The 14039-nt window shown below is 49.2% G+C and overlaps 2 protein-coding genes and 1 non-coding gene across 7 annotated transcripts in view; 1 reads left to right on the plus strand and 2 right to left on the minus strand.

Annotated features, from left to right (window-relative positions):
• The first annotated feature begins 3137 nt into the window (after window positions 1–3137).
• Window positions 3138–6684, plus strand: Rpl19 (ribosomal protein L19). Of its 2 annotated transcripts, none has more exons than XM_031351269.1 (6): window positions 3138–3267; window positions 4094–4200; window positions 4724–4846; window positions 5606–5726; window positions 6008–6118; window positions 6479–6684. In XM_031351269.1, the coding sequence occupies exons 1-6, from the start codon at window positions 3263–3265 to the stop codon at window positions 6600–6602; spliced, it is 591 nt and encodes a 196-aa protein (XP_031207129.1). In that variant the 5' UTR covers window positions 3138–3262; the 3' UTR covers window positions 6603–6684. The 2 variants fall into 2 exon arrangements, with proteins under 2 accessions (XP_031207129.1, XP_031207130.1); XM_031351270.1 differs by lacking the exon at window positions 3138–3267 and adding an exon at window positions 3704–3722.
• A 2435-nt stretch (window positions 6685–9119) lies between these two features.
• Window positions 9120–9226, minus strand: LOC116079318. The gene has a single exon (XR_004113891.1). It is a non-coding gene; the product is annotated as a U6 spliceosomal RNA (small nuclear RNA).
• Window positions 9227–12749: 3523 nt separating this feature from the next.
• The window catches only part of Stac2 (SH3 and cysteine rich domain 2), a 17513-nt gene continuing 16223 nt past the window's right edge, over window positions 12750–14039 (minus strand). For all 4 annotated transcript variants that reach the window (XM_031353790.1, XM_031353789.1, XM_031353788.1 and 1 more), the window contains one exon: window positions 12750–14039. This exon is cut by the window's right edge and continues 190 nt beyond it. The gene's annotated coding sequence lies outside the window, so the exon portion shown is untranslated.

A 14039-nucleotide genomic window follows, 5' to 3' on the forward strand; every position in this document is an offset into this window, starting at 1 on the left:
GGGGCATCTGTGGCAAAAGGACTAGTTCCTCCTTCTTCACCCAGCTCTTGGTTCAGAGAGCAGAGAGATGAGAAGTAAGACGAAGCCTTGCCAAGGTTGGGCGCCCTAAAATAAAGACTATTTTCTGAGTTCTGCTTGCCCAGAGCTTGTGTGCTGTTTGGACTTCTCACTGTGGATTCTGAGAAGTGGCTGTTCATTCCCTGATCACATCATCTTCTGATAAGGACCGTGAGCAGTGAGGAAACCTTGTATCCTTCCACACACCTTGCCAACACTGGCAGGGTTCCTGTCTGCACACTGAGGACAACAGAGCCTGGCAAGAGGAGGTAGCCTGGGCTTTTCTAGCTAGGCTTCTCAGCAGAGGCCTTTAATCCCAACATTCTGGAGGAATGCAGAGACAGGCAGACAGGTCTCTGTGAGCACAAGGCCAGCCTGGTCTACAGAGGAAGTGCGGGTTGGGTAAGGTCTACAGATCCCGCCTCAAAAAAAAGGAGGAGGAAGAAAAGAAACACATTCAGTCTGTTATATAAATTGTAAAAAGAGTCATGATGGGGCTGGCTGTGAACTTTCAGAGATCTGCCTTGCCCGGGTAGTGGTGGTGGGCAGTGGTGGTACACCCCTTTAATCCCAGCACTTGGGAGGCAGAGGCAGGCAGATTTCTGAGTTCAAGGCCAGCCTGGTCCTCAGAGTGAGTTCCAAGACAGTCAAGACTACACAGAGAAACCCTGTCTCCAAAAAACAAACAACAACAACAACAAAACAGAGATCTGCCTCGCTTCTGCCTCCTAAATGCTGGGCTTGGAGACGTGCACCACCACCAAAATGAGGGTTTTTTTTTTGTTTTGTTTTGTTTTGTTTTAAGTTGTATATTTCTGAGGCAGTGCATATATATGTTCCTTACCCTGGCCCTTTCCTTTTTAACTCTCAGCTCATTTTACTGCCTAGAAAATTCAGAGGAAGAAGTTAGCAACCAAGCATGGAGGCACAGACCTGTTCTTATAATTCAATCACTTGAGAGAAGGTAGAGGCAGGAAGATAGAGTTGAGGCCATCCTGGGCTAAGTAACAGTTCCTTGTCTCAAAAATAAGTGTAGAAAAAGAGAAAGACTCTTGATTCAAGTAAGAATGAGGGCCAGAACCCTGATCTAGAACTTTCATTTTGGTTTTTTTTTTTTTTTTTTTTTCGAGACAGGGTTTCTCTGTATAGCCCTGGCTGTTCTGGAACTCACTCTGGAGACCAGGCTGGCCTCGAACTCAGAAATCCGCCTGCCTCTGCCTCCCAAGTGCTGGGATTAAAGGCGTGCGCCACCACCGCCCGGCTGGTTTTTTTTTAAAGATTTATTTATTTATTTTATGTATACACTGTCGCTGACACACCAGAATAGGACATCAGATCCAATGACAGATGGTTATGAGCCACTATGTGCTTGCTGGGAATTGAACTCATGACCTCTGGAAGAGCAGCAAGAGAGATGGCTCTTAACTCCTGAGCCATCTCTCCAGCTCAGAACTTTGGTTTTTTTGTTTGTTTGTTTTTTGAAGCAAGGTCTCTATTGTGGAGTCCTGGCTGTCCTGGAACTCTCTATACAGACTAGGCTGGCCTCAAACTCAGAGATCCACCTGCCTCTGCCTCCTGAGTGCTGGAATTATAGGTATATACTACCATACCCAGCTTGGGTCTAGGACTTTAAGAATTGAGGGTTATTTTTATTTTTTTAGACTTATTTATTTTCTGTATGTGAGTACACTGTAGCTGTACAGATGGTTGTGAGCCTTTGTATAATTGTTGGGAATTGAATTTTAGGATCTCTGCTCGCCTCAGCCCAAAGATTTATTTATTATACATAAGTGCACTGTAGCTGACTTCAGGCACACCAGAAGAGGGTTGTGAGCCACCACGTGGCTGCTGGGATTTGAACTCAGGACCTTCGGAAGAGCAGTCAGTGCTCTTACTGGCTGAGCCATCTCGACAGCCCTAGTTATTTTTAATTTATGTGTATATGTACACGTATGCCAGCATATCCACTCTACCCTCTATGCTGGTGCATGAGGAGGCTGGCACAGGGCACCAGATCTCAAGGACGGGCGTTACAGGCAGTTTTGAACCACTACCAGATATGGGTCTTAGGAACCCAACTGCAATCCTTTGCAAGCACACAAGCCTGTGCCATCTCTAGGCCCATTCCCCAGCTTTTTTTTTTTTTTTTTTTAAATCGGGGCTTCCAGTATCCAGGCTGGCCTTGAACTCCATATGTAGCTAAAGATGGCCTTGAAATTCTGATCCTTCTGCCTCCCAACTACTGGGATTACAGGAATACCATCTTGATGCCTGACCAGATTTTGTTTTTGTTTTAAAGACAGTGTCTCCTTCTGTAACCCAGATTGCCTGGACCGCCTTAAGTTTGGCTGCCTTGCTACCTCCATCTCATTTCCTGACTGTTAGCGCTCTGCTCCGGATCTCCAGGGATTATAACATTCAGCCAGGGGTCTCCTGAGTCTTTTTTTATTCTGACAACCCTTCGTTTACTCAGCCAGTGTAGGTCTTCTCATATGCTTGCTACAGTACAGATTGAGGCAAACAAGATTGATTCCGCTTGCTTGTGCTAATGCCTTTTTTGTAAAAGTAGATGCATATGATTTTCACAAGTGGATGACAGAAATATTAGGATTAGGTTCGGACTACAATGGAGGAAATCGAAACACCCAGAGATTAGGGATTTGCGGTGGCACCGACAAAAATCTCTGGGTTTAGCCTGTACACGAGTTCTTACTCTCTAAGAGAAAGCGAGGTAATGCTTGCTTGCTCTCTGCTATTAATATTCTCTAACACTTCTTTCGCCAATTTTCTCCCAGCTAATTTAATAAAGTCTCACAGACCACTAAGCCCTCTGCGAAGACAAGGCTTTTCAGGCCAAAAGCTCCTCACTCCGCCTGCGCGACTTAGCGTGACTTCCGGCTACCCAAATAACCACGTGACCCAATGTCCTTACTGCGCATGTGCGCCGTGAAGTTGGACTGAACCATTTTGCCGGACGGAGGGGGTACATGTTTTGTGTTTTAAAGTTTAAAATTGGTTCTCGATCTTGAATATCTATGATCACGATTTTTTAGGAAGGAAATAAATGAGCTTGAGATAGAGGAAGATGAATAACGTAGCGAAAATGCAGACAATCATGGAATGAGGCTTGGGCTCTCCCCTTCGCAGATAATGGGAGGAGCCCGCGGCCCACAAGCTCTTTCCTTTTGCTGCTGCGTCTGCAGCCATGAGGTGAGCGAGCCCGGCTCTCGGGTCTTGGCCGACGGGGCCGACGCGGCCGACGGGGCCAGCGAATTTTGGCGGGGATAGGGGCCGGGACCCCAGATAGCAAAGGGGAGAGGGGAGGCTGGTGTGGTGCGACGGCTCCCGGAGCGCGGAGAGCACACGCGGCCTGGGCCTAGGGAGGATGGACCGCGGGACGCCGAGGCCCGAAAAGACCTCCGGTGGGCGCTGCTCTCCGCCTGGCTCGCGTCGTGGGGCACCACGCGGGGAGAGCGGCGGCGACTGAGCACGGAATGGCTCCTGGAGCCCAGCGGACCTCTGCCATGTAACATGGGACAAGCCTCGGGCAAGCCCAGGCCTCCGAGTGCGGAGGGTGAGGCGCCAGGTTGGCCTTCACCGGAACGGCTGGTCGGCGTTTATTATTGTGAAAAAGAGACCAGAAAGCAAAGAGCCTGAACTCCTGGGTAAACAGGCTACGCCACAGTCCGCTCCATTGGTGTCTGGTTTTTAATATTAAAAGTCTTTACAGAGCCAAGTACCCGGAAGAGCTTAAGCTCCCCCGCCCCAAATGGCCGTTTACCATGGCCACGTTCATCGCCCTGGTCTTGGTTTTGGCTATCAGACCTTGCTTTGGAAATAGTTATTAGAGGACAGGAAGGGGTGGCAAAATTTTTAGGGCTAGGGGGTATATTTGCTCTTAATAGTAATACATGCATATTGGTATATATTTTGTTCATTTTCTTTAAAAGTACTAAGACTTTAGAGGGAAGATTTTGTGTGGAGTGTTCCTCAGATGTGGCTTCCAGGGCTTAATAGTGCTTTTTGTGTACCCCAGTATGCTCAGGCTACAGAAGAGGCTTGCCTCTAGTGTCCTCCGCTGTGGGAAAAAGAAGGTCTGGTTGGACCCCAATGAGACCAATGAAATCGCCAATGCTAACTCCCGTGAGTATGATCCTTCATCACCACCTTTTGGAAGGAAGGCATATGTACCTTCCATACATATACATACATACACATATATATCCTTTGCATTAGTTTATAGCATGCAGCCATCCAGTGTTACACTTATAAATTATAAGCAAAATGTATATTTTATAGCCGCATGGAAGTTTTAAAAAGTTAGTTGAGAACTAGAGGATTTTGGATGAGGCTTCAAAACATAAGCAAGGCTTATTAGTATCAGACAGGTGACTCCAAGTATTCCAGGGTTTCAGCTCCTTTTCAGGATTTTGCGTCAAGGATAAAAGCTTGAGTTTTGTGGCTGGCACTTTTTGTTGTTTTTTGTTCTTTTGAGCAGGCTTTCTCTGTATAGCCCTGTCTGTCCTGGAACTCACTGTGTAGACCAAGCTGGCCTCGAACTCAGAGATCCACCTGCCTCTGCCTCCCAAGTGCTGGGATTAAAGGTGTGTGCCACCACTGCCCAGCTATACTTTTCTAACTAAACAGGTATGTTGTGCCTTCCCAGGTCAGCAGATCAGGAAGCTGATCAAAGATGGCCTGATCATCCGGAAGCCTGTGACCGTCCATTCCCGGGCTCGCTGCCGCAAAAACACCTTAGCCCGACGGAAGGGCAGGCATATGGGCATAGGTAAGAATGGTCTAGCCTTTCACCCTGCCTCTTAAACAGTGGCTACAGTGGTAAAGCACTTGCTCAGCAAGCTTAAATCTCTGGTCGAGGTCTACACTGACACTGGTGAGCTTTCTCTCCCATCTTGTGCCATTGCTGGGTGATACAAGTTGGCACTAGGTCTGGGTTTGTTGGTGGGGAAAAGATGTCAACATTAAGTCCCTATGTTATTATTCTGATTATGCTGGGGGTTATACTGGATGTTTTAAAACTGGGCGGTTGAAGGGGCTGCTCAGAAGTTCGGAGACACATACGGCTCATGCAGAGGATGTGAAGTTTGGCCCTAGCACTCATGGCTCACCTGTGTGCATGTTCCTCCACATTTAGGAAGTGATTTTTATAGCCTCTGTTGTTTAAAGCGATAAGGGTCATACATGTCCTATTGCAACTTCATGTTTATAGAATGAGAGGACAGTAATTTCCAAGTTTGAGCTAAAGCCAGTAGATCTCAATTTCAAGGCCAGCTTTGATGCTGTCCCCCCAGCCCCGAAAGGGTAAATTGTTAATGTCTGTGTTTATTGAGACCGTCTCCTGTACGACTCAGGCTGGCCTTGTGCAGAGCTATCTGCCTCTGCTGTTTGTGTTCTCTTGACTCGGTAGGTAAAAGAAATTAAGTGTTTGGAGTTAATATTTCTTAAAATGAAAGACAGGTGGGGAGGAGACAGCTCAGTTGTCTCTGAGTGACTTGAAACTTAAGTCTCATTCCTAATTCTTGCTCAGGGAAGAGGAAGGGTACCGCCAATGCTCGGATGCCTGAGAAGGTGACCTGGATGAGAAGGATGAGGATCCTGCGCCGGCTTCTCAGGAGATACCGGGAATCTAAGAAGATTGACCGCCATATGTAAGCCCACCATCTGCCACTTTGATGCTTTATCTTTTCATCCATCTCTGTTGGTTTGAGCAGGGAATCCTGCCAAGGGAATTGTCTAAATCTAGTGGGTTGTTTTCCTTTTGCTATCAGTAGCCCAAGATCTGAATTGGCCAGGCAAGTCATATGTAGGAGCTGCCCCAAAGTCTTTGTTTGGGAACTAGAGTCCCTATAGTGACAGACTTGGTGACCTTGGGGAGAGGAATAGCTCACATCCCATTGTTAACCAGAGTTTGTGGTCGTTGTCCACGCAGGTACCACAGCCTGTACCTGAAAGTCAAAGGGAATGTGTTCAAAAACAAGCGGATTCTCATGGAGCACATCCACAAGCTGAAGGCTGACAAGGCCCGCAAGAAGCTACTGGCGTAAGTTTCTCCAAGAATGATCTTGGGGCTGGAGACATGTCTCTGGTTAAGAGCACTGACTGCTCTTCCAGAGGTCCTGAGTTCAGTTCCAGCAACCACATGATAGCTCACAACCTCTTTTGGTGTGTTTGGAGACAGCTACGGTGCACTTATGTACATTAAATAATACTTGGGGGACAGTGCTGAACATCATTGTAGTACTGTTTGATACTTGGCAGCAGCTGTCACACCTACACCTATGTAGGTGAAATGAGCTGCTGTTCTTTGGGCTGGTACAGCTCCAAGGGTTTAGGGGTGTGGGGTGTCCCTTCCCAGCTGCTCATCTGCACCCAGGCTGACTGTATCTCTTCCTTGCACTAGTGACCAGGCTGAGGCTCGCAGGTCTAAGACCAAGGAAGCACGAAAGCGCCGGGAGGAGCGTCTGCAGGCCAAGAAGGAAGAGATCATCAAGACTCTGTCCAAGGAGGAAGAGACCAAGAAATAAAGCTTCCCTCGTGTCTGTACATAGTGGCCTGGCTGAGGCCTCACGTGGTTCAGTCATTAAAATAAAACAAGCCCTTGTCTGTTGCCCTTTTTTTTTTTTTTTAAGCAGTTTTGGCTGCTGCGTCTTAATGATTCAAGGTCCAGAGCTGGCCACATGGGATGTCAGCCTAGGACTTGGTTTCAGGGTGGTATTGGGACTGATTGAGGGGTCACCTACTTACCACAGCCTTAAGTGATGATGTATCTGTTCTCTAGAGTGGCTGAGTCCATCAAGCAGCCTGTTTGAAGGGTTCTAGTCCCAAAGTCTGGTATGCCTGTGTGTGCTCAGCTGCTTGAAACCTGCCTTAGGATCTCTGAAGAAGCACTTAGCTTTTTGTTTTAGATTTATTTGCATTATGTATATGAGTGCTCATCTTCGGGCACACTAGAAGAGGGCATCCGATTTCATTACAGATGGTTGTGATCCACCCTGTGGTTTCTGGGAATTGTACTCTGGAAGAGGAGCAGTCAATGCTCTTAACAGCTGAGCCATTTACCGTAAGCTGCCTGTAAGATTTTTAATGCCTGTGAGCTGAGTACCACCTTTTACATTGACTCTTTGTCTTCACACTGTAATGAAGCTGGTTCAGTCACGTCCATTTTGTGGCTGACAGGAACATGGGCAGAATGAGGCAGTTGAGACTGATTGCCAGGTCTTCTGGTGAGGAAGGACACTGGTGGTTTGGAATAAGATGGCCTGTAGTGAGCTCTGAGTTACACTTGGGATTACCAAGGGAAGTTGAGTTCACCTTAAACAGATAAACTGTGGCCCCCTCAGGAAGCTGTGGAAAGAGATTGAGGAGGCAGGTGTACAGGGGCATGAGAACCAGTAGACCCCACAGCTCTGCTTCAGTTCTGTCCAGTTCTGGGCAGGGAAGAAAGGTGGTAGAGAGCTGTAACTATAAATCCCAAATGGCAGCACTCACAGGACCTTCCTATGTCCCCAGGCCTGATTTTCTGGACTCCTTTGTCCATTGTAGCAGCCTGCATTTTCCAACTTGGGCTCTTCCTATAAGATCTTCCTGTGCCGGGCAGTGGTGGCGCATACCCTAAATCCCAGCATTTGGGAGGCAGAGGCAGGTGGACCTCTGAAGCCGGCCTGGTCTACAGAGTGAGTTCCAGGACAGCCAGGGCTACATAGAAACCCTGTCGCGAAAAACAAAAAGAACCGGTCTCAAAAAAAAAAAAAACAAAAAAAAACAAAAAAACAAAGATTTTCCTAACAGTAAAGCTTCCAAGGCCTGGAGGAGGAATGGCCTTGGCCAAGCTCTCAGCTTAGCCTGGACATATCTCCAGCTGGACCGAGGGAAAAGGTTAGAGACCGCCCCATCCCGACAGGGTCCACGGAAGGGGAATGCAGTGATCCAAGCATAGTAGCCGCAGTTCCGTTCTAGCCAGAAGGTGGTGCTGTTTGCTCACGGGTGGTTTGTAGACTGTGGGCTTCTCTCAGGCCTTTTGTTTGGTTAATATTGGGTGATTCTGGAAGGTTATGATTTTTTTCATTATTAATATTTTATTTCAAAGGACTTGTTTGCTTTTATGTGCATCTTCTGGAACTGGAATTATAAACAGTGAGCTGCCATATTGGGAATTGGCAGCTGGGAATTGAACCTGGGTCCTCTGGAAGAGTAACATCTGAGCTATCTCTCCAGACCTATGAGAGTTTGTTTTAATGTCAACTTGCCACACATTAGAAGAATCAACCATCCCACTGAGCAGTGGTGGCTCATGCCTTTAATCCCAGCACTTGAGAGGCAGAGACAGGCAGATTTCTGAGTTCGAGGTCAGCTACACAGAGAAACCCTGTCTCAAAAAACAAAAAAACAAAAAACAAAAAAAGAAGAATCAACCAAGTAGGGAACCTCGCCAGAAGAATTCTGATTGCCTGAATATAGATGTCAGGAAGACCCACCCTCAAAGGGTCCAGATAAAAAAGGACAATCACTCCTTTCCCTGATTGATCTTCTCTTGTGTCACCAAGTTAATTTTTCCTGCTGCTGCCACCTCCATTGATGACAGAACCAGTGGTTCCAGGGTTCCACCACTGCCTACAAACCAGTGGCTCTCTAAGGACTAGGTTTTCAGTGCCAAAGTGGGACTGCGTAGGCACCTAGCCTTAAGACCCAAGCCAGTCAGTCAGCAGCACTCTCCAGTGGTCTCTGCTTCCATTCCCAGCCCCAGATTTCTACCTTGAGTTCCTGCCCTGGTTTTCCTTGGCTGTAACCTGTAACCCAAATAAACCCTGTCCTCACCCAAGTTGTTTTAGGTCACTTTCACACAGTGACAGAGAAGCAAACTAAGAAAGATACAGGAAGTGATAGATGGGCTTGAGGGGTCTCCTCAAAAAACCACTCGTGATAGACAATGCTCTGCCACCGAACTATTCTCTATCTCACTGTCAGCTTTTCCTGACAGCCACCCAGGCCTGGAAGGAACATCTCTCCTACCATGGGCTCTGGCACTTTTTTTTTTTTTTTTTTTAAATATGAAACGCTTCACGAATTTGCGTGTCATCCTTGCGCAGGGGCCAGGCTAATCTTCTCTGTATCGTTCCAATTTTAGTATATGTGCTGCCGAAGCGAGCACATTCTTTTTTTTCAAGATAGGGTTTCTCTGTGTAGCCCTGGCTGTCCTGGAACTCACTCTGTAGACCAGGCTGACCTCGAACTCAGAAATCCACCTGCCTCTGCCTCCCAAGTGCTGGGACTAAAGACGTGTGCCACCACTGCCCTGCGGGCTCTGGCACTTTTACAGGAAAATACATGAAGAGAGTCTAATTTTCAGGGAACTTCAAGCATAAAGGATCCCTAAATAGGGCTGGAGAGATTCCTCAGTGGTTAAGAGCAGTAGCTGCTCTTCTAGAAGTCCTGAGTTCAATTCCCAGCAACCACATGGTGCCTCACAACCATCTATAATGGGATCTGATGCCCTCTTCTGGTCTGGTGACCTCAAATACAGAAAAGTAAATAAATCTTTAAAAGAAAGAAAGAAAACTGGGAATGGAGAAATTTACACGTAAATAAAGAAAATATCTAAAAAAAAAAAAAAAAAAAAAAAAAAAAAAAAAAAAAGAAAGAAAGAAAGAATCCTTAAAAACTGTTGAGTCCACTCCAGGCCCTGGAAATCCAATCATCTTAGCACTGAGGATAGCTCTGCAGCATGGGATGTACTTAGCATGAGTTCCAGCCCCAGCTCCATCCCCCTCAGCCATTCCAGCCCCTCATGGTGGGCCCTTTCATTCAAGAGTATCTGCCTTGGGGCGGGAGGGATGGGTGGTAGTTTAGAGCATCTGCAGCTATTCCTGAGGACTTGGCTTCAATTCCCAGAGCCAACAGTGGGCAGTCCCAGCCACCTGGAACTCCAACTCTAATGCCTTCTGCCCTTCCTTGGCACCCACTCATATCTAGCACACACACACACAGGGACGCACACGTTAATAATAAAAACAAATCCTTTTATAAGTATATGACTAGCCAAGCATGGTGGTCCATGTAATCCCAGCACCCAGGAACCCAATTGCTCCAAGTCTGAGGCCAGCTGGAGCTACACAGCAAGACAGACCAAAAGTATAAACTATGCCCATCAAATAATTTTATGTATCTTTCCGAGGGGCTCACTGTCTCCCAGATAAAGACCCTGAAAAATGCCAACTCGTTCTCTCCCTCTCTCTTTCTTTCTGTTTGTTTGTTTTCAAGACAGGGTTTCTCTGTGTAGCCCTGGTTATCCTGAAACTTATCCCATAGACCAGGCTGGCCCTGAACTCCAAGATCCACCTGCTTCCATCTCTGAGTCCTGGGATTAAAGGAGCGTGCCATCACCCGGCTATCCACGTTGCCCCCGTGACTTCCCAGAATCTCAACATTTTCTAGTTATGAGTACCACGGAAGTCCGGCTCTGGGCTGCCAGCTGTGGGTATGACTCAGAGTACTGCCATGGCAGAGCCACAGATGTAGGCTGTGAGCTGGAGGCAAGCTGGGAAAGTGAGGCTAGCTTTGGCCTCTCCCTTGGGGGCACCAGTGAAACTGAGGCAGGGGTGGGCTCTGCCACCCCCTTTAAAACAGAAGTGTACATCTGCCTTCCTTGGGGTCCAAGCCCTAGAGGACTGGGGGATACAGGAGGCTGAAGAGAGGGGACTAGGCCACCTAGGTGGTGGGATTACACAAAGAGCTTCACTGCCTGAGTCCCTCCTGTCCCCCATCTCCAGCATCTGTTACCCTGTCCTTTTAGGTCTCCCCATCTCTGGCTCCTACCTTTTTCATTCTGCATCTCCCTTGAGCCCAAGTGAGGTGTACCAGGAGATCTCAGGCTGAGACAGAGGGAAGAGAGAAGGATGTGTGTAGGTCAGAGGTGGTACTGACAGATTTCTGGGCATCCCCAGGCCAGTAGTGTGGCTGGTCCAGATCCCCAAGAACAGGCAGGGAGGAGGGTAGAGGCTACAGTGGGGACACCAGCTGTTCCCAGCCCCTAGGCTGGGAGCCTGCTGTCAGTGGCTCAGCCACCCAAAAAAGCCGCTGTGCTCAGCAGTGCAGCAGACAGACTGGGGGAGGGGGTCCAGGCCAGCTGCTGGCTGGTGGCAGGCACTGGGTATGCACAAGGCTTGAAAGGCTTGAATTCAACATTCCCACTGGTCTCTATTGAGTTGGGAACATCCATTTCTGGAGCTCCTGGCTCATCCATCTCAAGCTGTCCTCTGTCGTGGCTGCTTAAGGCACTGAGGGACACAGGGCAGGGTAGTAAGATGTCTAGGTCCCTCTTTGTTTGGTAATCCCGGACATGGCATTAATTTCCGATAGGCATCAGTCTTCTTAAGTGTAAAAGGAGCGTGCTGTCTTGTATAAAGTGGATGACTTCTGGTACACCACTTACCATCTCTACCGAAATGTTCTCAGCAGTCAAAGGGTTTGTTCGGCATGGTCTGAGTTATTGAGGGGACCAAATAGCATGAGGTTCCCAGCATGCTCCTCGGGTCACACCTGGTGTTTAATTATGTGAACTCCTCTTCCAGGCAGGCATGGTACTGCACACCTGTAGTCTCAGCTACTAGAGAGGTGCACCGATGCTGGAGGATCAAGAAATGCAGGAGAAGATGCCTGGATTACGTAATTCTAGCTACAGTCTTCAAAGGCAGGCGTGGTGCCTTCTACCTGCAACCCAGAACCTGGGAGGCTGAAGTAGGACATTACTGATTCAAAACAAGACCCCATTCCAAAAAAAAAAAAGCCTTCAGATTGGTGCGTGTTACAGTTCCAGGCGAGGAATTCTAGAAAAGGCTGGTCTTTTTTCCCTCTCCACCCTCAATCTCTATTGCTTTCACTGGATGAAGGGCCCCAAAGGATGCTCAAGGAGGAGGTGCCACAGTCTGGTCCCACAGTCTGGTTCCAGCCAGCCTACCTAACTCCGAAGGTGGAGGGAGGTGGGGACCCAGACTCCGATGGAGGAGCGGGTACTTGTCAAGACAGGCAGATTCCCACCTTCTGCGGTCTGGCAGCACCACCACTGCCCTGGCACTCCCTCAGTAGCCTCGGGCTCGCTTGCTCCCTCCTGCACCTATAAATAGCTCAGGACACGCGAGCCGCGCGAGTGACGCGGCCGGGCAGGAGCGGGAAGGCGACCGCTTGGCTGGAGCAGGTGGGCGGCTGCCCCAGAGGGGCGTGCGCGACCCCCCTCCCCCCACCGTTCACTTCTCTTCCCCTCCCCCCATGCCAGGCAGCTGATGACGGACGCTGCTGAGTCATCTCCTGGCCCCAGCGTCCTCCACTATCCCCCTCCACCACCTCTGATTCTCAGGCTTGGGGGCTGCCGAGAGAGGCGGCCTCCGAGGCTGAAGCGTGCAGGTCTGCGTCAACAAGGTCACTGTGGGTCAGTCCCTGGCGCCATTCAACAGCACGTAGAATCCAGAAGTGACCTCAGCCCCACCTCCCTGGCTTGACTTTGTTTCCCCGCTTTTCTCGGGGTCCTTCAGTATCCGTCTGTAGTCCCCAAGCTAGCACATCCTACTCTGACGCCCCCTCCTCTCAGAGGTACAATACCTCTTGTACCCTTTGCTCCCATCCCAGCCTGATACCAGTTTGCTTTCTCTATCCCAATCAGATACACAGAGCAGGCAAGCTGAGACAAGAAACATTTAATTATGGGCCTGGGGGCTCAGCAAAGCCCCCGCAGACCCGTCATGCAGCCTCATGTACAGTGGGCATTGGGCCCGCCCCGGGGATTTTGCTGGGGGGGGGGCCCTCATGGCAGCAAACAGGGCAGTGTGGCTTTAGTCCCCTTTTAGGGGAAAAGTGGGGCAAGGTGTGTTGGGTAGAGAGTCAGTGTCCTCTCACTGAATGGAAGGCATGACTGTGCCCAGAACTGGGAATGGCATTGGCTGACAAGATCAGGGAATAAAAGGAGGGTCTGAGCTTGGAAGGAAGGGGGCTGGCACCAGGGAAAAAAAAAAAAGCAGCCTTTGAGGAAGAGGTCCTTTGTCCTGCCAGGGGAGCTAAGGGTTTCTAGAGCATCATTTGATGGTGGCCAAAAAGAACTTTCCATATGCTTCTTCAATCTCCCAAGGTAATCCTCCCAGGGATGGGCCCTGCAGAGCCCAATGAGAAGGTTTGGTCTGTCTGAAGGCAGGGCTTTTAGAGAAACCAGGCCCCACAACCTCAGAGTCCCCTAGCTGTCTGCTTCTGGTGGGTGACAGGGACTTCTGGAGTCCTAATACTGAAATGTTTTGGCGAAGCAGGTGTTTAGTTCTCGCCTGGGTCTTGGTCCAGGCTGCTCTTGGACACCGATTTCTAGTAGACAAAGGAGAACGAGACTGTTCTATGCGGACTGTCCTCAATGGATCAGATTCCTACAAAGTGTTACATCCCTTGCAGACCTCAGCCCTGACCCCGCTCTGTCGGCCAGGTTTCAAGTAATTGGGAAGATTCCTGAACTTTCCTGAGAATTGAAGGGGTGACGGGTGGTTAACTTAGGGCTCTCCCATAGTACTCAGCGTCTTCTCAAGCCACAGGGAAGGGCTGAGGAACACCAACAGGTCCTCTCTCAAGGCCCCACTTGCAAAGGGGTGGATAACACAGGCCCAAGCAAAGGCTGTGGGCAGAGAGGAGTCAGGCATGCAGGAGCAGTATGAGCAGGTAGTCTCTGGAAGACAGCAGGCGACTCCCTCAGGTGGGCCTCACTATAGCAACCCAACTAGGTGGTGCTTGGGCTCTGGGTGGACCTACCTGTAGCTTCTTTATTTCTTCCCACTTTTGACTCCTTTCCCCAAGCCCCAGAAGATCACCCCATTCTGGACACCCCACCCAAGAAATAAAACCTTCTCAGTGCAGAAGGCTCCTAAGTGGGAATGGGTGACACTTAGGAGAGAGACGGGGGTGGGGGGGTGGGGTGAGGAAGGGTGTGGCTCGGATGC

The sequence above is a fragment of the Mastomys coucha genome, unplaced genomic scaffold (genome assembly GCF_008632895.1).
Source record: "Mastomys coucha isolate ucsf_1 unplaced genomic scaffold, UCSF_Mcou_1 pScaffold5, whole genome shotgun sequence".
Lineage (NCBI taxonomy): Eukaryota > Metazoa > Chordata > Mammalia > Rodentia > Muridae > Mastomys > Mastomys coucha.

Bases quoted from the DNA above. Each gene is read 5' to 3' on its own strand.
- Rpl19 (XM_031351269.1), top strand. The intron at 4,201-4,723 runs GTGAGTATGATC...GTGCCTTCCCAG, and splicing joins AATCGCCAATGCTAACTCCC to GTCAGCAGATCAGGAAGCTG. The intron at 4,847-5,605 runs GTAAGAATGGTC...ATTCTTGCTCAG, and splicing joins GGGCAGGCATATGGGCATAG to GGAAGAGGAAGGGTACCGCC.